General features: G+C 37.7%; 3 protein-coding genes across 3 annotated transcripts in view; 1 reads left to right on the top strand and 2 right to left on the bottom strand.

Moving 5' to 3' along the window:
* The window catches only part of LOC106129196 (uncharacterized), a 38,213-nt gene extending 35,583 nt beyond the window's left edge, over positions 1-2,630 (bottom strand). Inside the window, exons 1-2 of the mRNA XM_060953078.1 lie at positions 2,421-2,630; positions 1,716-1,888 (exon numbers count right to left, since the gene is read on the bottom strand). Of these exons, the coding sequence (XP_060809061.1) occupies positions 1,716-1,888; positions 2,421-2,541 (294 nt within the window). The 5' untranslated portion in view covers positions 2,542-2,630. The remainder of the gene's footprint in view (positions 1-1,715; positions 1,889-2,420) is intronic.
* Positions 2,631-5,333: 2,703 nt separating this feature from the next.
* On the top strand, positions 5,334-10,863 carry LOC106129207 (zinc finger protein 62 homolog). Its single transcript, XM_013327700.2, has 5 exons — positions 5,334-5,630; positions 6,129-6,492; positions 7,281-7,425; positions 9,258-9,464; positions 10,648-10,863. The coding sequence occupies exons 2-5, from the start codon at positions 6,129-6,131 to the stop codon at positions 10,823-10,825; spliced, it is 894 nt and encodes a 297-aa protein (XP_013183154.2). The 5' UTR covers positions 5,334-5,630; the 3' UTR covers positions 10,826-10,863.
* Positions 10,864-12,948: 2,085 nt separating this feature from the next.
* Positions 12,949-24,142, bottom strand: LOC106129200 (cyclin-dependent kinase 9). Its single transcript, XM_060953217.1, has 6 exons — positions 23,232-24,142; positions 19,383-19,468; positions 17,807-17,944; positions 15,955-16,034; positions 14,871-14,993; positions 12,949-13,324 (listed from the first exon to the last, which is right to left on the bottom strand). Exons 1-6 carry the CDS (start codon positions 23,914-23,916, stop codon positions 13,231-13,233), a joined length of 1,206 nt encoding a protein of 401 aa, XP_060809200.1. The 5' UTR covers positions 23,917-24,142; the 3' UTR covers positions 12,949-13,230.
* Positions 24,143-25,804: the final 1,662 nt, after the last annotated feature.

Here is a 25,804-nt window from a genome sequence, read left to right as displayed (position 1 = left end):
TTAATAGTATAAGTTAGCTGTTGATTTTCTATCAAATCATTTTATTAAATATTTAAAACTTAACGGTACTCGGCATTTAGCACTATCCGCGCCTATCTCTTTCTTGCGGTCAACAAATATAAAAGAGTAAACGAAACAAATATAGTTTTGTCCCCGCGCTCGCCTAGGAACATAAAGTTGTGGAGTCGCTTTGTTTTATTTTTTATGATTTTTTTATTTTAATACCCACCTAGGGTTGATTAATTATTTAATGAGGTGAATGGAAATATGTAATGTTATCTGAAAATGGTACCTGTTAAAACGATTAAGTGAAATTTGGTAAGGGGGTGATACTACATCAATTACACGACTATCTAGTAAATTCTAATCACATACCAACGAAGTCGCAAGTAAAACCTTACAGAATAACATACAATTTACGTGTATTTCAGTTTTCCGCAGAACGCCTTAATAAGGAATGAATGGATTTCTATTATAGCGAGAGACCGAGGTGAAGAGTTTTTTAATCGGGATCGAACCCGAGACCTCCGACTTGGCAGTCAGGCAAGATGATCATTAGGCCACAGAAGTCGACAAAAAACAAAAGAACTACCTTTAAAGTAAAAAATAAACTACTTACATCCAAATCGACACATAATCACAGACATTCAAACACTCATACACCCAAACAAACTCCTTCTAACATCCAATAGACAATTTTTATTGCAACGCATTTCGTATCAAAATGTTAAAGTGTGTGAAGGTAAACATTTTAAAATAACAAACCACTCCACTAGCCTCTTTGTTCTAAATGAAACATTGAGTTAATACCACGTCACACCAAACTACGGTTTTTTAAGGATTGCGTGCCTTATTACAAAACATTTAAGGTTCAATTTTCAATACACTTGTTTTTGGACATAGGACTTTGTCAAATAGTCGAAGTAATATGCGTAATAATAATTACGTATTGAGGTGAGGACGATATTTTGTTTTATTTTGCTCGGAACTGTTTATCTAGTTGTTTATAGTTAATCGAAGGTCTGTGCAAATGTAAATAGAGTGTTGGTGGTCGAATCGAGGTGTTCGGTTAAAATGCGTGATGCGCAGAAAGACACAGTTTCAAATCCCACCTCAGCCATGTACCAATGAGTATTTTCAAATTTATGTACATTAGTTTGAGTGCTAACCAATACTTTTACGGTGGAAGAAAACGTCGTGAGGAAACCTGCTTCAGGCAACCGGATGTATAACCATGATCCAATATAAAGTTGCAAAGGTTGCAGAGATCAGACGGGAGTCGCTTCGTGTTTCGCTTCGTTCCTGACCCAATCCAGGTTTCATGGTCAAAGGCACATGGGCTCCTTTCCAGAGAGTATAAGATGCAACCGGGACAAAGCCAAGAGGAAGGAGAATGTGACTGTGCAAACGTCTTTAATATTGTGAAGTTGACATAGTTGAAGAAAATGCTGCAGTGCAGTTTGTTACCGCTTCTTCTGCACTGACGCCTTGAGAGCGGCAGTAAACTTAGTTTTTAAGAAATTTATATAGTATAGTATTTGACGTCAACCAATGTTGTTAAACCATACGACAATTATTAAGCGATATATAGTATCCTATAATAAATGAATAAAAATTTTGAATTTGAATTTGAAAACTTTGAATGGTGCGAAACGGGAACCACACAGCACTGCCGTAAATTGTTACAATTGGAAAATTAAAATGCAATGACTCACTTTAACGATATTTTCAAAATACGGTTCGAGAACTGCGTGATACTTCTCAGACCAGGAGCCGAGCAGTTTGAACGCTTCAGTTATGGCATTCGACCACACTTCCTCTTGGTATCTACTCAGTATCGTCTTTAGCAAGTCCACCGGTGATTGTAGCAGGGTTTCGAATAGCCTCACTGAGAAAAAATAAAATTATAATGAACTAGCGACCCAGCCTGGCTTCGCATAGGTAGCATATATACTTATACATATATGAACCTTCTTAAGAAAACCCTCTTCCCAACATTTCAAACAGAAACGAACTCTGCTCTCTCTGAGATTAAAACATACATACGCACAGAAAAAAATAGGGGTATTCTACTTTTAAATATATAGTGACAAGACATTTATCTGGAATTAGCACCAATGAAAGAGAATTCAATTTATCGAAATAGGTCGGTAATAACTCTTTTCTGAGTTATGTACATTAGTTTGAGTGCTAACCAATACTTTAACGGTGAGAAAAAACATCGTGAGGAAACCTGCACATTCATACAACCGGATCTACAACCATAATCCAATATAAGGTTGCAAAGGTTGCGGAGGTCAGGAATCGCTTCGTGTGAAAATCTGACTCACCCAATACAGGCTCATTTTTGAAAGGACCAGGACTGAGGCCAGAAGGAAGAATGAGTACTCCGTAATAGTAATAAACAATCTGGTGCAAACCTGTCTCGAAATCAGCTAAATCAAACTTCAGCACATCGCTAGCTGTTTGCAAAGACTTAACGAATACTCGGGGATTCGGATCCGAGGGGAACTCCTGAATTTGCAGCTCCCACTTCTCCATGTTAATTAGGAAAATTATCAAGGAACCTAGTTGTTCGAAATTAGCAAAAAAAGTTATGTTTGTAAATAGATAAGTAATGGCGCCGGCGACGAGCCAGCTGGGTAAATAGTAAATCAAAACATGTCAAAGTAACAATTGTCAATGTCAAATAGTAGTACTGATGACTGTGATTAGAGCCTCCGCATCGGTGTTGGGTAGGTAGGATACAGGAACAGTGCGTGTGGAGGCACAGATTCAAATCAAGCCCCGGCTATGTATGTATATATACTAGCTGTGTACCCGCGACTTCGTCAGCGTACTTGCGGAATTTGTTACTCTTTCACGCAAAAACTACTGGACAGATTATGATGAAATTTAGTACATGGGTAGAATATAGCCTAGAATAACACAAAGAGTCGTTTTTATCCCGAAATTCTCACGGGAGCGAAGCCCCGGGGCGCAGCTAGTAAAAGAACTAAAACTGTATACCGTAGTTAGACCGTAAAAGCGGAACGATGATTCACCCCCCCACCCCCTTTAACTGTTTTGGGGGTTGTTTTTTGAAAAAATAAAGTAGCCTATGTTTGCACGCGTATCTTAATCTATATGCATTTCAAATTTCATTAAATTCGGTTCAGCGGTTCAGGCGTGAAAGCCGAACGAGGATTTTCATACAAACTTTCACCCCCCCCATTTGACTATTTTGGAGGTCGATTTTCGAAAAAAAAAGTAGCCTATGTTTGAACACGATTCTTAAACTATATACATATCAAATTTCATCAAAATCGGTTCAGCGGTTCAGGCGTGAAAGCGGAACGATGATTTTCATACAAACTTTCACCCCCCCATTTGAGTATTTTGGGGGTCGATTTTTGAAAAAACACGTAGCCTATGTTTGAACGCGGGTTTTAAACTATATACATACCAAATTTCATCAAAATCGGTTCAGTGGTTCGGCCGTGAAAGAGGAACAGACAGACAGACAGACTTTCGCATTTATAATATTTTATTACAATTATTACAATATTATTATATATTATATTATTATATTATATTTATATGTATACTAGCTGACCCGCGCAACTTCGTTTGCGTGTATCCCGCTACTTATTACACACACATTATGACACTAACTCCCATATTATTCGCATGTGCCTCAGTAAAAAAATATCTAAATATGTACTTAGAAACAAAAGAAAGATACCTATTCTATTAAGTTCTTTTTCTGAACTTATCTTACCTTAAATTACGATTTTTTTTTTAATTATTTCCCTAATATTAAATTGACCTAACTTTAAATTTTAACCAAAATAGAAAATATCAATCCATAAATTACGGTTTTATATTTTAAAAAACTAATCTTACTAATAAGTGCGATTTAATACTAACCTTAGAATACAATACCTACTATTATCATACAATTATTGTTGTCGCGCTGAAAAGCACGTTTTATTTTTCTCAAAGAGCTGCGATAAATAAACGCGTCCGATCGCTTCCAATTTCAAAGTGCTAATGGGGAGCCGCTGCCCCCGCCGCCGCGGCCGGCCCGTACCGTGCCGCAATACTAATATCGTGATATCTCCTAAACTATATGTCTAAATAACACACTGTAAACTGCAAAAATAATCTAAATTAAATGCTCGTGATGATGAACTTACTTATTTTGATAAGGATATATGTATTATTGGTTATATCACCAGTTAAACATCACCCAACGAATTAAATGTTTTTTTAATACAGAAAAGTCGTTTTTGTGACTTAAATAAAAAAGCTGGATATACGTCATCGCGGACTTTTTTGTAGAACTAATAAAGACCAATGTTTTTGCTATACATTGTTCTTACTTGTATCCAACGGTATAAGCGGCGCACGCACAAATGCAATCTTCAATTAGATTTTTTTTCTGACTTCTTGGACATAAATCGCTATAACTCAGCTAATATAGTTTCAATGTATTTCAATTATATATAAAAACCTGTCGGAGAAAATACTCTTTCTATTAGTGAAAACCGCATCAAAATCCGTTGCGTAGTTTTAAAGTTTTATGCATACGAAGGGACTACAGACAAAATGGGCGACTTTGTTTTATACTATGTAGTGATAGTGATGATGATGATATAAACTGCTAAGGACATTCTGGCGACATCTGTACGCCACTCGTTACAACATCCAATCAAACAACTACTGTCAATCATCACTTAGAAAATGACGCGCTCAACCAATAGCAGCAAAGAATCTTAATCGCGATTTCTAAGATTTCATGGATTGGAGCAATATATACAACCTTCGATTCAACATCGTCGAAGCCTAGCTAGCCTAGCCTTGCAAAAGATGTTTCCTTTGGTGCAGGTCGAGCCTAATTATCACTTCCGCTACAACATTATATCTTTCATTCAGTATAAGGAAATGTATGTTCCCGCAGAATTTACTATCTATGAACGACAATATGCCGAGCATAAACGTAGTATCATCCGAACACAACTACTTTCATCCAGGAAAAATACTGTTTACTTAGGATTTGCTGTAAGAACAATGTCCGTGAGCGTAATATAAAAATATATTTTATCCACCCGTGAAGATATAATCGATATCAATAAATTAATTTTAGCCTACGCATACACTTAGTAATACATTTCCCAAACTGAATACTAGCAGACTATTTTTTTTAGCACGAAACACGTAAGAATCGTACAATTAAGCATTGTACTCTGTCCATTAATATTTGGTCCTACTCTTTAGTTATCCTGTGCGTGATTTATATTTGTTTGTCATTGTCAAATTTGTCTGTCTCAACTCTCATTGCCTGCCTTGGCTTGGCTCTAAAATGGTTTAATTCAAATCAACTTAAACTATCTCTATTTAGTTTGTGACTTAAACTTCTCAAGTTCTCAAAGAAAGAACTTAAACCTGTGCTAATTAATAATTATTAACATTGAACAAATTTTTTGTTAAATATAGCTTTCTGTTTTGGTTACTTTACTTTCTCATGATAGTTGTGTTATAGTGATTGATATGCACGTAACTGAGTTAATAACTACCTACCTACAGTTGTTGCAACTATTGCTTGTTTGTTGATTCTACGGTTTCACCTATCGAACTGAGAATTTAAGGTAGGTTGTTGATGTTTTATGACTTTTGGTATGTGTAAGTCTTTCCAAAACTCTTGTCTATCTCGCAAGGGATATACGTGACTTTATGTATGTATTTGTAATGTCACCTAAACTAAGACGAATAAGAGTTCGTATTCGTAGTAAGTTGGAGAATATCTCTGCCTACCCCTCTGGGAAAAAGGCATGATTTTTATATGTATGTTTACTTAAGAATATATGAAATTTTTTCTCAATCTTAAATTGATACCAGAATATTTATCAATTTGCTATTTTGTAAAGGTTTGACTGGTAGAGAATGCTATTAGCCACATATTGTACATTAGAGGTTTAATGAAGTTTTAGATAAATATATGACCTTTCATAGCTACTATCGAAAGAGCGAGTTAAATACCCTGTAACGCAGTTGTGAACTCACCCTTTAAATAATTAAAAATTCTTTAAACTTACCTCTATCAGTTTTATTTGTCCGAATAAATCAACACATTTACCGGATTCCAGATGGGTGAAAAAGCAACAGCGACAAGTACTTCAAATGTGTTTTGTTGTGCTGTGTGCAACGACACATTTAACTCCAACAAGGCATTAATTCGCCACAAAACATTGCACGCTAAAGAAAAAAGAACTTTCAACTGCAACACTTGCCCAAAATTGTTCACGGAACACCGTGAATTTGTATTACACGAAATCACTCATTTGCACCATACTAGCAAACATAAATGTGTGGAATGCGGAGTCGAAAAGAGATATATGGAGTACAAAATACACGTGTTGACACATTATGAACAACCAAAACAGTCCTGCGATGTTTGCGGTGTCTTGTTGACTTACGACAAGATGAAGGAACACACTAAAGTGCATAGTGGTTCGTTGATAATTATATTTATTACTTGCTTTATCTGCAGCTTCACCCGCACAGATTAAATATAATAATAAATAAATATATACAGGACAAATTACACAGATTGAGTTAGCCTTGAAGTAAGCTTGAGACTTGTGTTACGAGATACTAACTCAACAATACTATATTTTATAATAAATACTTATATAGATAAACATCCAAGACCCAGGACAAATAGAAAAAGTTCTTTTATCATCATGCCCTGGCCGGGATTCGAACCCGGGATGCCGGTGACACAGACAAGCGTACTACCGCTACGCCACAGAGGCCGTCAAAGCGTGCCGTGTGGTTACCGGCAACAATAGAATAGGACCACTTCATATCTTTCTCATGGATGTCGCAAAAGGCGACTATAGGATAGGCTAATAGACTTGGGATTCTTCTAGCAGACCCCAGCAGCTGAGCATGGCCGTTCAGTCTTTTCGACGCTCTGTCTACCCCGCGAGGGATTTAGACGTGACTATATATATGTATGTTCTCTTTGTAGATGATTGGCTAGCAACCTGTCACTGTTTGAATCTTAAGTATTAAACCATACAGCTGAACGTGGCCTTTCAATCTTTCCACGACTGTCTCTGTCCACACCGCAAGGGATATAGACGTGACGTATGAACTACCGCTCCCAAAGCGCACGTAGTAGCGTAGTTTGTTCCGTCGCTTATTCTACAAGACGACGGAACAAACTACACTGCAGCATTTTCAACATACATCAAAATTTGCAAATGATGTCGTGTCTCGTGTGATGTCAACAGGTTTCAACACGCGGTTCGTGTGTGATATTTGCGGCAAGACTCTGTCTACCGGCAAGCGAGAGATGCACATGGCCATTCACAGACGAGGGCCCAAACGGTACCCGTGCGATTATTGCGACAAAGTGTACAAGTGTAAACATGACAGGTGATTGGTTTACATACATACATATACGTCTTATAGGGGAAAAGGCATGATTTTATGTATGTATGTACATATGTACATATATCCTACTACTATTATAAAGGCGAAAGTTTGTATGGATGTATGGATGTTTGTTACTCTTTCACGCAAAAACTACTGAACCGATTACCATGAAATTTGGTATGTAGGTAGCTGAAGACCCAGAATAACACATAGGCTACTTTTTATCCCAGAGTTCCCGCGGGATTGATAGGGTTTCCATGCGGACGAAGTCGCGGGCGGCCTCTATATATTATAAATGCGAAAGTTTGTATGTCAGGATGTATGTTGGCCAATCAGCAACGAGGGCCCAAACGGTACCCGTGCGATTATTGCGACAAAGTGTACAAGTGTAAACATGATAGGTGATTGTTTTACTTATTATGTAGCGGGAGCGATGATTCGGCTCGACCGCCACCAAAGGGAAGATCTTCCGCCAGCTGGTGTGACGCCTGGGGAACCGCGGCTCCGACGATGTCGTGTCGGAGGTTGTATATATAGCTCCAATCCGTGAAATCTCTGAAATCGCGATTTGGATTCTTCGCTGCTATTGGCTGAACGCGTCTATTACTTCGCGATGATTGACAGTAGTTGTTTGATTGGATGTTGTGACGAGTGGCGTAGAGATGTCGCCACAACATACATACATACATCTTATAGGGAAAAAGGCATGATTTTATGTATATATGTATATACAAATGTACGTACCTACATCCTACTAATCACTACATAGTATAAAACAAAGTCGCTATTTTAGTCTGTTTGTCTGTATGCTTAAATCTTTAAAATTACGCAACGGATTTTGATGCGGTTTTTTGTAATAGGTAGAGTGATTCAAGAGGAAGGTTTTTATGTATAATAACATTTATTATTTTGCACCCGTGCGAAGCCGGGGCGGGTCGCTAGTATAATATAAATGCGAAAGTTTGTATGTCAGGATGTAAGTATGGATGTTTGTTACTCTTTCACGCAAAAACTACTGTACTGATCACGATGAAATTTGGTTTGTAGGTAGCTAAAGACCCAGAATAATATATAGGCTACTTTCTATCCCGGATTTCTGATATGGCTTACTGATGGAATTGAGATTCAAATAGTGACAGGTTGCTAGCCCGTCGCCTACAAGAGGAATCCCAAGTTTACAAGCCTACTCTTAGTCGCCTTTTACCACATCCGTGGGAAGGATATGGAGAGTGATCCTATAATAAAGTGCCGGAAATAATACGGCGCACGAGTCGCTATAATTACATAACATACATATAGTCACGTCACTATCCCTTACGGGGTAGACAGAGCCGGCAGTCTTGAAAAGACTGATAGGCCACGTTCAGCTTTTTGGCTTGATGATAGAATTGAGATTAAAATAGTGACAGATTGCTAGCCCACCGCCTAGAACAATCACAAGTTTATTATCCCTTAGTCACATTTAAAGGCATCAATAGGAAAGAGACGAGGTGGCCCTATTCTCATTTTTAATAGTGCCGGGAACCACACGGCATTAATTTCGTTATAATTTATTATATTATCAGTGCCGTGTGGTTCCCGGCACCAATACAAAAAAGAATAGGACCACTCCATCTCTTTCCCATGGATGTCGTAAAAGGCGACCAAGGGATAGGCTTTTAAAATTGCGATCGTTTTTTTTTAGGCGATGGGCTAGCAGCCTGTCACTATTTGGATCTCAATTCCATCAAGCCGAGCAGCTGAACGTGGCCATTCAGTCTTTTCGGCACTATTGGCTCTGTCTACCCCGTAAGGGATATAGACGTGACTATATGTATGTTTATCAATTCCAGGGACTGTCATGTGAACATTCACACTGGTGAACTGTCAGAAATATGCGATATATGCGGTTTCGTCTGTCACAACCCGAAAAATATGAACAGACACAAGCGGAAACATAAAATAATAGAAAATAGGTTCGAGTGTGACTATTGTCAGAAGATAATTTTCAATAAGACATCGCTTGTGCTTCATATTAGGAACCACATGCTTGGATTCAGGTAAATATCTATACTTAATATTATAAAGCTGAAGTGTTTGTTTGTTTGAGCGCGCTAATCTCAGGAACTACTGGTTCGAATTGAAGAATTTTTTTTTGTGATGAATAAGACCGTTTATCGAGGAAAGCTTTAAGCTATATAACATCACGCTGCAACTATAAGGAGCGAAGAAATAACGGAAAATGTGAAACAAAATATCGGGGATAACTATTCATCCTTGAGGGCTTCAATGATGCCCAAAATAACTATTCCACGCGAAGTCGCGGGCACAGCTAGTTTTATTATATGTTTACTAGAGGCCGCCCGCGACTTCGTCCGCGTGGAATCAATCCCGCAAGAACTTCGGGATAAAAAGTAGCCTATATGTTATTGTGGGTCTTCAGCTACCTACATACCGAATTTCATCGTAATCGGTTCAGTAGTTATTGCGTGAAAGAGTAACAAACATCCATACTGACATACTAACAAACTTTTGCATTTATAATATTAGTAGGATATATTTTTAAATACAAATACTTTATTTGCTTTAAATGCGGTACAATTATAGGTGTTACAAAGCATATACCTACATACATTTCGCGCATTTAACCAGTCATGGCATGCAAAAATACAGAAAATTTACATACATACGTCCATATCCCATGCGGGGTAGACAGAGCCAACAGTCTTGAAGACTAAATGGCCACGTTCAGCTATTTGGCTTAATGATAGAATTGAGATTCAAATAGTGACAGGTTGTTAGCCCATCGCCTAAAAGGAGAATCCCAAGTTTATAAGCCTATCCCTTAGTCGCCTTTTACGAGATCCATGGGAAGAAGTTGGAGTGGTCATGGTCATATTCTATTTTGTATTGGTGCCTGGAACCACACGGCGCAGAAAATTAAAATTACATACATACATATTATCACGTCTATATCACTTACGGGGTAGACAGCCAACAGTCTTGAAAAGACTGAAAGGCCACGTTCAGCTATTTGACTTAATGATAGAATTGAGATTCAAATAGTGACAGGTTGCTAGCCCATCGCCTAAAAGGAGAATCCCAAGTTTATAAGCCTATCCCTTAGTCGCTTTTTACGACATCCATCGGAAAAAGATGGAGTGGTCCTATTCTTCTTTTTATTGGTGCCGGGAACCACACAGAAAATTTAAATTAAATGATAATTTAAAAAATTTTTTGCAGGTGTAAATGTAGAAACTGCTCGTTCTCAGCGCCCACTCGCTCGGCGCTGAAACGACACAAGAAGTTGACGCATTACTTCTGTAAAATCTGCCGCGACGGCTTCCACTCCAGCACCCAGCTGGCACGTCACGTGAAGTCGACTAATCATCAGGAATTGATGATGGAGAATGACGAGTGACTTGACAAAAATCAATGTACAATACAATAAAAAGTTTAAAATATAAACCGAATTATATTAATTGAAGTAATTAAAAATAGAGAACAGTCATTGGATTGGGGTTCCCGGCACCAATAGAAAAAAGAGTAGGACCACTCCACCTCTTTTCCCGTGGATGTCGTAAAAGGTGACTCAGGGATAGGCTTACAAACTTGGGATTATTTTTTAGGCGATGTGCTAGCAACCTGTCACTATTTGAATCTCAATTCTATCATTAAGCCAAACAGCTGAACGTGGCCTATCAATCATTTCAAGACTGGTGGCTCTGTCTACCCCGCAAGGGATATAGACATGACCATATGTATGTAACAGTCATTGAATTGTGGTTCCCGGTACCAATATCAAAAAGAATAGGACTACTCCATCTCTTTCCCCGTGGATGTCGTAAAAGGCGACTAAAGGATAGGCTTACAAACCTGGGATCTTTTTTTAGGCTAGCAACCTGTCACTATTTGAATCTCTGAATTTACAATAAAAAATAATACCTCACATGTCCCGGACGAGTTAAAAAACCAAAGTCAGTTAGTTCCATTAAAGAATTTTATTATTATCTTACTTACAAATCTATACATATGTACATCAGTCAATAAACATTAATGACAATTCACTTGACACTATCCTCCCGGCATTCATCCGAGTCGCCTCACCTCTCTTGAGAGGAGTCTAGCTTTTTATATCTCACTTTTTACATACATACATACATATTATGTAAAGTGATTTGGCTATATTTATATATATCTTTATATAAAATTCTTGTATCACAATGTTTGTCTCCGTAATCCTCCGAAACGGCTTGACCGATTCTCATGAAATTATGTGAGCATATTGAGTAGGTCTGAGAATCGGCCAACATCTATTTTTCATATCCCTTAATTACTTTAAAATAATTTATATGGCAAAACAACGTTTGCCGGGACAGTTAGTTATATATAAATATAGCCAAATAGCTGAACGTGGCCATTCAGTCTTTTCGAGACTGTTGGCTCTGTCTACCCCGCAAGGGATATAGACGTGACCATATGTATGTATGTACATACATAATTATATAGTCTATATCCCTTGCGGGGTAGACAAAGCCAACAGATTTAAAAAGACTGAAAGGCTATGTTGAGATGTATGGCCTTCAAAATAACATTAAGCACACATTAAATCTTCGCTCAACTACATGTGAGATTCTTGGACGATAGAAGTTTTCCGACAATTTTGAAGATGTTTCCCATTCAAAAATGAATCTTGAACTATTGCTATAAAGCGCACAATTACAATTGAAATTGAAAAGGGTCAGGTCAAGAGTACCCCGAAACCGCCGAGCTTGCATGAAGAGTGTTATGAATGTGGATGAAGCGAAGGAAATATGCAGAGATCGTGGCAAGTGGAAAGAGGTAGTCTCTGCCTACTCCTCCGGGAAAGCGCGATTTTATGTATGTATGTACAATTGTAATGTTAAATCAAAATTTTATTTGCGGATTTTATGCTTTATTGTAACATTTCAAGATACATTTTCGAACGGACGGAATAATTCGATGGGCCCGGACACTTTTTCGGCTATTGGCAAGATTAATTAAATACAATTTGTAACGACTCAGTCGAACTGGTACGCCAACTTGTTAGCCAACAAGTCGGCCAACTTGTCAGTCAACTTTAACAATATTTAGTACACTTTGTCGAACATTACATACGAGTATAGTCTCTAATTAATTGTCGTATGGCTGGCCAACTTGTCAGCGAACAAGTCTGCTGACTTTAAAATCATTAAGCACATTCAATCATATATTTTATACAGTCTCTAACTGATTCAATATTGCCACTGATTCGACTGCCTCTGTGGCGCAGCGGTAATACGCTTATCTATGATACCGGAGATCCCGGGTTCGAATCCCGGCCAGGGCGTGATGAGAAACGAACTATCTCTGATTGGTCTGGATGTTTATCTATATAAGTTTTTTTTATGACATATAGTACCGTTGAGTATATCTCGCAACACAAGTCTCAACAACTTACTTCGAGGCTGACTCAATCTGTGTAATTTGTCCCGTAGGTATATATTATTATAACTTTAATAAGTTACACATATAACACCAGAAGTAACAATAATTGAACGATCGAGCCAATCAGAGCGCTCCATTTAAACCAGCGAATCAAATTGTCCGCCATTACGAGCGACAGCAAGTAACACTTGGATATTAAGTTTTCACGCGCTTGCAATAAGGTCGTTATTTTATTATTTCCATTTCAATCGTATTCGGCGGTAGATTGCTTTATTCTTTATTCAAATATTACAGATACCGCCTTATAAAAGAGTGATAGCACTATAGTGGATCGGTCGGCCAACTTGTGGTGCTACAAGTCCGCCAACAACGTTAAACCTAGAAGACTCTGTCCTGGTAACCGGAATCAACGGCCTGCGTGGGTTTCGGCTGGGCCCCGGGCACATGGTGGTGGTGGCGCAGATGACCAGGCCTGAAATCAATCAATCAATCAATAAATATATATATACGGGTCAAATTACACAGATTGAGTTAGCCTCGGAGTGAGTTCGAGACTTGTGTTGCGAGATACTAACTCAACGATACTATATTTTATAATAAATACTTATATAGATAAACATCCAAGACCCAGGCCAATCAGAAAAAGTCCTTTTTTCATCATGCCCTGACCGGGATTCGAACCCGGGACCTCCGGTGTCACAGATAAGCGTACCTACCACCGCTGCGCCACAGAGGCCGTCAAATCAATGTATTTTAAAATCTGTCTACCACGTACGGGATAAAAGACGTGATTGTTTGTATGTATGTGGCGTATAGGCGCCGTGTGGTTACCAACAGAGAGAAAAAAAATAGGATCACTCCATCTCTTTCCCGTGGATGGCGTAAAAGGCGACTAAGGAATAGGCAATGGGACTAACAGAAGAATCCCAAATACCTGTCACTATTTAAATCTAAATTATATCATTGCTGTACTTGGCCTTTCAATCTTTTCAAGACTGTAAGCTCTATCTACCTCGCGAGGGATAAAGACATGATTATATGTATGTACAAAACTCTCCTTGTATATCTGCTTAGTCAACCTGCTTTCATTCATCCCCTACACATGACCAAACCATCTTAACATACCCTTTTCTATTCCTGTCACTACATCTACATAAGATTTAAGTGATGTCACGTCAATAAGTGATACCATGTATCCAATTTTGAAAATAAATCTATTCTATTCTATCTTCTTTCACATCACAACATTCCCTTATCACGCTGTTCCTTATCCGGTCACTCAGTTTCAAACCCAACATACTCCTTAACGCTCTCATTACCACTGCATTTATTCTGCTTTCGTGCTTCTCCTGCCGCACCCAACTTCCATACATTAGTGATGGGACCAACACACCCTCATGTGTGCATTGGGTTTTAAAAGTCTAAAAGTCAATTTCACATAATTTTCACAGTAACTCAAGTCAACTGCCGCACCCAACTTTCAATTCCATACATTAGTCTTGGAACCAACGCTTACATATATTACACTACACAGTATAAAGACAAGTTGTTCACTAGAAGATAGATGATAGAATAGATTATATTAGGGATAGGCTTACAAATTGGGGATTCTTTTTTAGGCGACAGGCTAGCAACCTGTCACTATTTGAATCTCAATTCTATCATTAAGCCAGGTAGCTGAACGTGGCCTTTCATTCTTTTCAAGACTATTGGCTCTGTCTACCCCATAAGGGATATAGACGTGACGATGTGTATGTATGTATGTATGTAAATTGTAAAGTAGAATTTAATAATTAATTTACCTGGCATAAATACTCACTTATATATATATATATATATATATATATATATATATATATATATATATATATAAGTAGTGTAGTTAATAGAAGAGCGGCGTCTCCTGGCACAGGCGTAAAGCTTAAAAGGAGGCACCAATCTACAACTGTGTTACATATGTAAAGAGTTTTTGATAATAAACATTTTATTTATTTATTTATTTAGATATAAGTACATACCTGCGCGGCGGCGCGAGATACTCGAACATGCTCTGCGTGTGCTGCGCCAGCATGTTGGCGAGCTCGCACGGCATCGGGTCCGTCCAGAAGAAGTCGTGGTTCAACGCTGTGTCCGCATCATACCTGTGTCGTAGAATAGAATAGAATAGATTTATTTTCAAAATTGGATACAAGGTATCACTAATTGACGTCACATCACTTAAATCTAATTATAACTACTGCCGCTTCCGAAGCGCATGTGTAGAAGAAGCGGCGGAACAAACTACACTGCGGCATTTTCATCGGACGTCAATGTACAAATATAGATCTCTTAAATCTAAATCATGGACGAATACACATTGTCTACATTAAAAAACATGAATGAATGTAGAACTAGTTATTTCAATACGAATTCGATATTTCGTCAATTATTCGTCGTACGATATCATAGTAACATATATATGTCTGTTGGCTCTGTCTACCCCGCAAGGGATATAGACGTGATTGTGTGTGTGTGTGTGTGTGTGTATATATATATGCCGATTGAAAAAAAAAATACATACATAAAATAAAATTGTGAGTTTAAACTAATTTGTGTCGTGTGGTTCCCGTCACCAATATAAAAAAGAATAGGACTGCTCCATCTCTTTCCTATAAGGAAATATGCAGAGATCGTGGCAAGTGGAAAGATGTAGTCTCTGCCTACCCCACCGGGAAAGAGGCGTGATTTTATGTATGTATGTATACATATATATATGTCGATTGAAAAAAAAATTTAAAAACATATAATAAAATTGTAAGTTGTTTAAACGAATTTGTGCCGTTTGGTTCCCGGCACCAATATAAAAAAAGTATAGAACCGCTCCATCTCTTTCCTATAGATGTCGTAATAGACGACTAATGGACTTGGGATTCTTCTTTTAGGCGATGGGCTAACAACCTGTCACTATTTGAATCTCAATTCTATCATTAAGCCAAACAGCTGAACGTGGCCATTCAGTCTTTTCAAGACTGTTGGCTCTGTCTCCTGCAAGGGATATAGACGTGACCATATGTATGTAATAAAATTTGTCACACTATTTAGTTGTAATATTTAAGTACTTACCTCTTAGCGGGGTCCAGTTGGAGCAGTTTATCCAGGAGGTCGCAGCCGTAAGGGTCTTTGACGTAATGCTTTAGCCGTTCCTGTAACCATAGTATTTATTTTATTAATTTACATAATATGTATACACAGAAAACATGGAGAACGATAATAATAAGAAACAAAATTACATTCATACATACATATAATCACGTCTACATAGCTTGCGGGGTAGACAGAGCCAACAGTCTTGAAAAGACTGATAGGCCACGTTCAGCTATTTTGCTTTAAGATAGAATTGAGATTCAAAAAGTGACAGGTTGCTAACCCATCGCCAAAAAAAGAAGAATCCCAAGTATATGAGCCTACCCCTTAGTCGCCTTTTACGACATCCATGGGAGAGAGATGGAGTGGTCCTATTCGTTTTTCTATTAGTGCCGGGAACCACACGGTACTCGGCACAAAATTACATAGGTTCTGCTTATTTCAAAAGAAATCTCTTCCAGCAGACCCGAGATAGGAGATGTGATGGAAAGGGTGACAGGCGTGTTCTCCACTCACACAACTAATTATGGACATACATAAACAAATACAGAAAAAAAAATAGATATGTAAATACATATTAATAAAGTTACATAAAATATATACAATAAAACAGTAACTGCAGTGGAAATGAGAGCGGTAAGGAGTATGATGGGTGTGAAATTGAGTGACCGGATAAGGAACAGCGTGATAAGGGAATGTTGTGATGTGAAAGAAGATGTAGTTACAGGAATAGAAAAGGGTATGTTGAGATGGTTCGGTCATGTGGAGAGGATGAATGAAAACAGGTTGACTAAGCAGATATACAAGGAGAGTGTGGAGGGAAAGGTCGGAGTGGGAAGACCTAGACGAACGTATCTTGATAAAATTAAGGACGTCCTGGTAAAGGGTCAGGTCAAATGTATTTGAATTTGGATGAAGCAAAGGAAATATGCAGAGATCGTGGCAAGTGGAAAGAGGTAGTCTCTGCCTACCCCTCCGGGAAAGAGGCGTGATTTTATGTATGTATGTATATACAATAAATACCAAATTAGCAAGGCTTGGTGAGGTAATAATTTGTAATTAATTTTTATTAACCCACAACATAGTTATTTTGGGCATCATTGAAGCCCTCAATGATGATTAATTTTTCCCCGTTTTTTTTTTCACATTTTCCATTATTTCTTTGCTCCTTAAAGTTGCAGCGTGATGTTATATAGCCTAAAGCCTTCCTCGATAAATGGTCTATTCAACTCAAAAAGAATTTTTCAATTCGAACCGGTAGTGAGAGATTAGCGGGTTCAAACAAACTCTTCAGCTCTATAAATTAAAAATTATTCATATTTTAGGGTTTCAATGATGCCCAAAATAACTATTCCACGCGGACGAAGTCGCGGGCACAGCTAGTATAATAATAAGACAATTAAATATTATGGAAAATCGTACTCTTACATGAAAGAGGTAAAAAGTAAGGAAGAATGCTTTTTTAATGTTGCCAGTTTATGTGTTCCGGTGCATAGACAAACAAAAGAGTAATCCTATATTTATGGATACATCACAAGATATATATTATCTTATATATAAAATTCTCGTGTCACAATGTTTGTCTCCGTACTCCTCACCTACCAAAATTTGGTGAAAATCGGTAAAGCCGTTTCAGGCTTTACCGATTTTCACCAAATTTTGCATGCATATTCAGTAGGTCTGAGAATCGGCTAACATCTATTTTTCATACCCCTAAGTGTTAAGGGTTGTCCACATTTAACATTTCTTTTTTAACTAGAAATTAGTTGAAAGTGATTTATATGGCAAAACAACGTTTGCCGGGACAGCTAGTATATGTACATATATATACCTTGACTTTCCTCTTCTGCCCCTTTGGCAACTCCATCTTGTTGTACAGATCCAAGCTCTCCACCCCGGGCCACACGTCCGGGGTGCAAGACCCGCACAGTTGGGAGATCAGGATGAGCTGCTGCTGTTCCGTAGGACCCTGGGAATGTGGGTACAACTTTAGAATCTTGTAAAAATGTGACTGAATGGCCACGTTCAGCTGTTTGGCTTAATGATAGAATTGAGATTCAAATAGTGACAGGTTGCTAGCGCATCGCCTAAAAGAAGAATACATACATACATATGGTCACGTCTATATCCCATGCGGTGTAGACAAAGCCAACAGTCTTGAAGACTGAATGGCCACGTTCAGCTGTTTGGCTTAATGATAGAATTGAGATTCAAATAGTGACAGGTTGCTAGCCCATCGCCTAAAAAAGAATTCCAAGTTTGTAAGCCTATCCCTTAGTCGCCTTTTACGACATCCATGGGAAAGAGATGGTGTGGTGTGTCCTATTCTTTTTTGCATTGGTGCCGGGAACCACACGGCACTTGGATATTTATTTATTTATTTCTTTGGAAAACATACAATTGTAATAACTCTGTAACAATATATGTACACTTTATATGTACAAAACCTAAATCAATAAAGTACCCATTAGAAAAATGTACATAGACAACGTTAAACGGACTTTGTCAATTCAGATTTTTATATATGTATACCAATTGTTGTAACACCCCACTCATTCAGAGTGCTTGGTTATAAATTATTTCTTTTAAGTTCGTCTTGTAACGAGCTGGCCCAAAACCGAAAGCGCCGAGAGAACAGATTTTTTTATTATAATTTCGACAAGATCTGTATAAGAAAATGTTGTGAGCTAAAAAGTATTTGGTTCTTCTGGATGTGCCGTGTGGTTCCCGGCACCAATCCAAAAAAAGAATAGGACCACTCCCATTTCTTCCCCATGGATGTCGTAACAGGCGACTAAGGGATAGGCTCACAAACTTGGGATTCTTTTTAGGCGATAGGTTAGCAACCTGTCTGTATTTGTATCTTAATTCTATCATTAAGCCAAATAGCTGAACGTGGCCATTCAGTCTTTTCAGGACTGTTGGCTCTGCCTACCCCGCAAGGGATATAGACGTGACCATATGTATGTATGTTCTTCTGGATGCTAGATCAAACAACCACTGTTCTGGAACTAATACGGGGACACCTGATATTAATGTTACTTACTGTGATGATAATATGTATCAGAAATGCATATTACAGCCTAAAATTCACACAAGGGCGAAGTCTGCAAAATTATACAAATAACTAGCTGTTCCCGCGATTTAGTCCGTGTGGAATACTTATTTTGGGCATCATTGAAGCCCTCAAGGTTGAATAATTTTCCCCTTTTTTTTCACATTTTCCATTATTTCTTCGCTCCTAAAAGTTTCAGCGTGATGTTTTATAGCCTAAAGCCTTCCTCGATAAATGGTCTATTCAACACAAAAAGAATTTTTCAATTCGAACCAGTAGTACCTGAGATTAGCGCGTTCAAACAAACAAACAAACTCTTCAGCTTTATAATATTAGTATAGATAATATTCACCTGCATTATCGGCGATCTCGTCCACATTTCAGCCATGATGCAGCCGGCGCCCCACATGTCCACGGGCGGACCGTAGTTCCTGTCACCTGTCACACAAATATAATGGATAATCATGTACATACATACATGATTATCCATTATATTTTCACATTAGCGGCCTCTGTGGCGCAGCGGTAGTACGCTTGTCTGTGACACCGGAGGTCCCGGGTTCAAATCCCGGCCAGGGCATGATGAGAAAATAACTTTTTCTGATTGCCCTGGGTCTTGGATGTTTATCTATATAAGTATTTATTATAAAATATAGTATCGTTGAGTTAGTATCTCGTAACACAAGTTTCCAACTTACTTCGAGGCTAACTCAATCAGTGTAATTTGTCCCATATATATTATATTATATTATACATATGATCACGACTTTATCCCTTACGGGGTAGAGCCAACAGTCTTGAAAAGACTGATAGGCCACGTTCAGCTGTTTGGCTCAATGATAGAATTGAGATTCAAATAGTGACGGGTTGCTAGCCCATCGTCGCCTGAAAGAAGAATCCCAAGTTTATAAGCCTATCCCTTAGTCGCCTTTTACGACATCCATGGGAACGAGATGGGGTGGTCCTATTCTTGTTTTTTTTATTGGTGCCGGGAACAACACGGAAAATCATGTATTTATACCTAAAGTATCCAGGTACTGTGGCAAGTGGTAAACTTGGTAAAGTAAGATGTAGTCTCTGCCTACCCCTCAAGAATAGATACGTTTATCTGCAAAGGTTGCGCAGGTCAGATAAGAGTCGCTTCGTGTATAAACTTGACTTACCCAATCAAAGATCTGTGGTCAAAGGCATACCCCGGGCTCCTCTCCAGAGTGGTGAGGATGCAACCGGGACTAAAGCCAGGAGGAAGAAGTATTTGACCAGTAGGTGCCGTGTGGTTCCCGGCACCAATACAAAAAAGAATAGGACCACTCCATCTCTTTCCCATGGATGTCGTAAAAGGCGACTAAGGGATAGGCTTATAAACTTCGGATTCTTTTTTAGGCGATGGGCTAGCAACCTGTCACTATTTGAATCTCAATTCTATCATTAAGCCAAATAGCTGAACGTGGCCATTCAGTCTATTCGAGACTGTTGGCTCTGTCTACCCCGCAAGGGATATAGACGTGACCATATGTATGTATGTAGGTAGAAGTATTTGATAGAGGGCAAATGCAAAGATGCAGACTCCGCCTACCCTTCCGGAACATGATGTTTTTATAAGTATTAATTATTCCGCCCGAAAACAAAGATGTTGTGATTTTTGGATGTATGTATGTCATTCATTAGGGGGAAGAGAGAGCCAACAGTCTTGCTGACTGAAAGGCCACATTCAGCTGTTTGGCTTAATGATGGAATTAAGATACATTAAATATACAGTGTAAACTCCATGTCACGTCACTCGATTTAACGACAAACTCTCTAAAGCGTCGAAATCAATTGGCTTTGGTTGGTTTAGCTTGTATTCTATACAATGATTCACTCTATATAGCATTACACCCACTCTATATAACGACAGAAGTGAGTAATAAAAAGTAACTTTTAATATGATAAAATTTGTAAAAACTGCGCACCTGTGTACGTTTTTTTGTCGCTTTATTATCCTAGCCTAACAACTCTATTGTCAAAAATTGTCTAAATTCGTTATTTTGTTTACAAATTGGGATTGCTTGCAAGTTAAGACCATGACTAATAAGTTCCTACTTATAGTCATAGATTACAACGTTATCAAATTTTTAGTTGCTCACAAAAAAACTGGGCACCTGTGTAGGTTTTTGTCGCGTTATTATCCTAGCCTAACAACTCTATTGTCAGGCATGATTCATGCGGAGCTTTTTCAGAAATTCGTTCTTTTGTTTACAAATTGGGATTGCTTGCAAGTTTAGACCATGACTAATAAGTAGGAGTCATAGATTACAATGTTATCAAATTCTTAGTTGCTCACAAAAAAACTGGGCACCTGTGTAGGTTTTTGTCGCTTTATTATCCTAGCCTAACAACTCTATTGTCGGGCATGATTCATACGGAGCTTTTTAAGAAATTCGTTCTTTTGTTTACAAATTGGAATTGCTTGCACGTTTAGACCATGACTAATAGTAGGAGTCATAGATTACAATGTTATCATATTTTTAATTGCTCACAAACTTTAAAAGAAAATCGATTCTTTTTTATGTAACATAACTACTAACACTAGACTGAAATTAACTTTTTCTTTTTCTAGTTAGATTTTTCTTCTCTCTATTTAACGACCACTCTATAACGCCAAAAAATGCTCAGTCACTTCAGTGTCATTATATAGAGTTTACACTGTATCTTACTTGAACAGGGTCATGAATGTGGATGAAGGGTAATAAGTATGCAGAGACCATGGCAAGTGGAAATAGATAGTCTCTGCCTACCCCAATGGAAAACAGCCGTGATGTTTTTTCATACCAGGATAGATTAGTTAGCAGTACTATTGTGACAAACAGACACACATGTACAACTTCCACATTTATAATATTACCTGGATCAGTCAGTAAGTTAACTACAGTAGCTTGTCTGAATTGAAATGACTTCTTTACCTTTATAATATAAGTACATATACTAAAATTTTAGGCTGAACTAAAACATAACTTACGTAAATTATGTCTTACTAGAGGCCGCCCGCGACTTCGTCCGCATGGAAACCCTATCAATCCCACGGTAACTCTGGGATAAAAAGTTGCCTACATGTTATTCTGGGTCTTCAGCTACCTACATACCAAATTACATCGTAATCAGTTCAGTAGTTTTTGCGTGAAAGAATAACAAACATCCATACTGACATACAAACTTTCGCATTTATAATATAAGTAGGATTCTTATATTATTTATAAAAATACTATTCTAAATTAAAAGCTAAAAAAAATATCAATTTCTACCCCTAGGAACGGTTCTCATTACGCAGACATTGCAATAGCAATGTCTGAATTGTTACTTGTGGCAACATCTCTACGCCACAACAACCAATCACACGATGCTCTCAGTGAAAACCAGCAAATAGTCTAAATCGCGCAAGCAAAGATTTGACGGATTGGAGCATATATACAACCTCCGACACAACATCGTCAGAGTCGCGATTCCCAAGATATAACACCTAGCATGGCGGAAGATCTTCCCTTCGTGTGTTTGAGCCGAAATCAAACTAATTAGGATGTCTAAATTTAGTCGCATGATATATGAACATACAGTGTAAACTCTATATAACGACACTGAAGTGACTGAGCATTTTTTAGCGTTACAGAAAGTGGTCGTTAAATAGAGAGAAGAAAAATCTGAACTAGAAAAAGAAAAAGTTTATTTCAGTCGAGTGTTAGTAGTTATGAACATAAACATGAATCAACTTTCTTTTACTAGCCATGTTTACAGTTTTAAAGTTTGTGAGCAACTAAGAATATGATAACGTTGTAATCTATGACTCCTACTTATTAGTCATGGTCTACACGTCCAAGCAATCCCAATTTGTAAACAAAAGAACGAATTTCTTAAAAAGCTCCGTATGAATGATGCCCGACAATAGAGTTGTTAGGCTAGGATAATAAAGCGACAAAAAAACATACACAGGTGCGCAGTTTTTACTAATTTTAGCATATTAAAAGTAACTTTTTATTACTCACTTCTGTTGTTATATAAGAGTGGGTGTAATGCTATTTTGAGTGAATCATTGTATAGAATACAAGCTAAACCAACCAAAGCCAATTGATTTCAACGCTTTAGAGAGTTTGTCGTTAAATCAAGTGACGTTACATGGAGTTTACACTGTACTTTGATAGATACTAAATAGAAGCAGTGCTAAACTTACCTAATAACAGCTCGGGAGGTCTGTACCAAAGCGTCACGACTCTATTCGTGTACTTATTTGCCTGTCCGGACTTCGCTACACTGTACGCTCTCGCCAGACCGAAATCAGCCAGTTTCAATATTCCATTCTTAGTTATTAATACATTTGCAGCTTTCATATCTCTGTGTAGAATTTTGTTACTATGAATATAATACAATCCATTCAATAACTGTTGCATCACTTTCTTGATCTCGCCTAAACTAAATTTCACGTTCACATTCGACAATAAACCAGCTAAATCGTGTTCGCAAAAATCGAAAACTAAATAAAATGTCGACCTATATTTGTTGTGTAAGGTAGCTTTCGTGCGGCAAATTTCTATTAAATTCACGACGTTCTCGTGTTTTAGAAGCTGCAGGATCTTTATTTCTCGTAAAGCTGTGATAGGGAAGCCTTCTTTTTCGTTATCCATAAGCACTTTCTTCATAGCGACAAACTTTTTATTGCTATTCCTAGCCCGGGCTTTGAACACTTCCCCAAACGTTCCTTGGCCGATTTTTGCAACTTTTTCGTATTTTGATGACTCGTCGCAGAATGGGAAGTCGAAATCTTCAATGTATTTCTCTTTCTCCCTCATGTTGAGGATCGTAGAACTCGTGCTCAGAACGGGAGGCGCTTGCTCCCGGGAAGCGCTTGGCGCCTGCATAGTTGTTAGCAGCTATTTTGACTAAAGATAAATCCACGAGCACATATATCTTGTTAAAGAAATGTTTTGATTACAACTTATACAATCGCCCACCACGAGAAAGAACTAGAAAATAAAATCTAAAATCGTTCCACAACTGCAAACGCAAACAGAAACCACAGACAAAAAAAGAACAGACAGCTGAGCTGAATAAAGGACACGTCAAAACAGAAAGAAAATTAAAACTAGGGATGTGAAAAAAAAATCGATTTTTTAAAGTGATTTTTATAAATTAATAATCGATTTAAATCGATTTTTATAATCATGCAATAAATGCACTCCGACATTACGTTTTTGTCTTCTGGCTTGGAGCCCGGAACGCGAACTGCCAAAGAATACTATCATATCTCCATAATATATTAGTGTATAATTTTAATTTTTAAAAAAAGGTGTCCTCGGAAGGCCAGCGTTGTGGTTACCACCGCAACATTATGCTGAGAGGAAGCCTTTTTGATATTCACAAAAACGCACAAATTGTAAAATCTGTTACTTAGTATAGTTAAGTTTGTGATATCAAATAAAATATTTTTCTTTCTTTCTAATATTACAATAATGCCATCTGTGCTTTTAAAACAGTTTAGATGATTCATTTAATCAAACATTCTCTAGATGGACATTCGGTTGATATGTTATTCATTATTCGTGTAAATTATGTAAGAACTTACTGTTTATGTTGTTTATTTTTAATGAATAAATCTATTGATATAATGTAGGTATTTAGCGTTTATTTTGACATTAATTGAAAAATTAGGTAAAATCTATCAATATAATAAAATCGATTATTTTCATAATAAAAATCGATTATTTATTAATCGATTTTTCATACTTAAAAATAAATCGATTAGATAAACATCGATTTTTATCAGCAATGTCACATCCCTAATTTAAATGACATTGCTGTCAAAGTCAAAATGATAGTAAATGCCATTTTTTGTAATCGTTGGGGTTATGCCAAGGGATCCAGGGCGTAAACAGCCATCGTCTGTAGTATTCAGGGTATAGGTCGCGCGGTGGTTTAAGAACGCTCGGCAAAAGTAGAAGGGGCATGCGCAGTGATCAAATTTTAGGTCTATTAGGTGCGACGAGGAGAGAGGGGGGGCGGGTGTGCGCCGACGGCGACACGTATTGGTGGATTAGTCACTCTTTACTTCCCGCGTTGAGTTCGCGCGTCCCGTGTCTCTTGGGTACTGTTGCGTACAGATTGTTTTATCGTATTAATAGTAAGTCGTAATGGGAACAAATGCCAAAAAATAAAATTTACACATACACACTTTTGCATTTATAATATAAGTAGGGATACACACTTTCGCATTTAAAAAATAAGTAGGGATTATAAGTATTTATAAGGCACAAAATCCATACTAATATTATAAGATATGGATATAGTTAAATAACTGAGTTAAAACATAGGCTACTTTTTTTTTGGAAAATCACGCGGGCGAAATTGCGGGACAACAGCTAGTATTAAATAAATAAAAAAAAAACATTTCCCTTAGCATTTTTGAGCGCGAATGTACACATGCGCCGATTGCCCCCACTATTTTTGCCGAGCGTTCTTTAACCACCGCGCGACCTATACCGCACCTAAAAGGTTAAAAGGAAACCTATTACTAAGCTTCCGTCTGTCTGTTACCAGGCTATATTTCAGAAACCGTGGTAGCTTTTGTAGGTAGCTATTATGATATACGGAATTTTCACAAATTATATATTTTCGTTACCGCTATAACGACAAATACTAAAAATTAAAAAACTAATGGGATGCCCATACAGTAAACGTGTTTTTTCATTTAGATTCAAATAGTGACAGGTTGCTAGCCCATCGACTACAATAAGAATATCAAGTTTACAA

The sequence above is a fragment of the Amyelois transitella genome, chromosome 31 (assembly GCF_032362555.1).
Source record: "Amyelois transitella isolate CPQ chromosome 31, ilAmyTran1.1, whole genome shotgun sequence".
NCBI classification, from domain to species: Eukaryota; Metazoa; Arthropoda; class Insecta; order Lepidoptera; family Pyralidae; genus Amyelois; species Amyelois transitella.
This window is presented reverse-complemented; position numbering and strand designations above follow the sequence as displayed.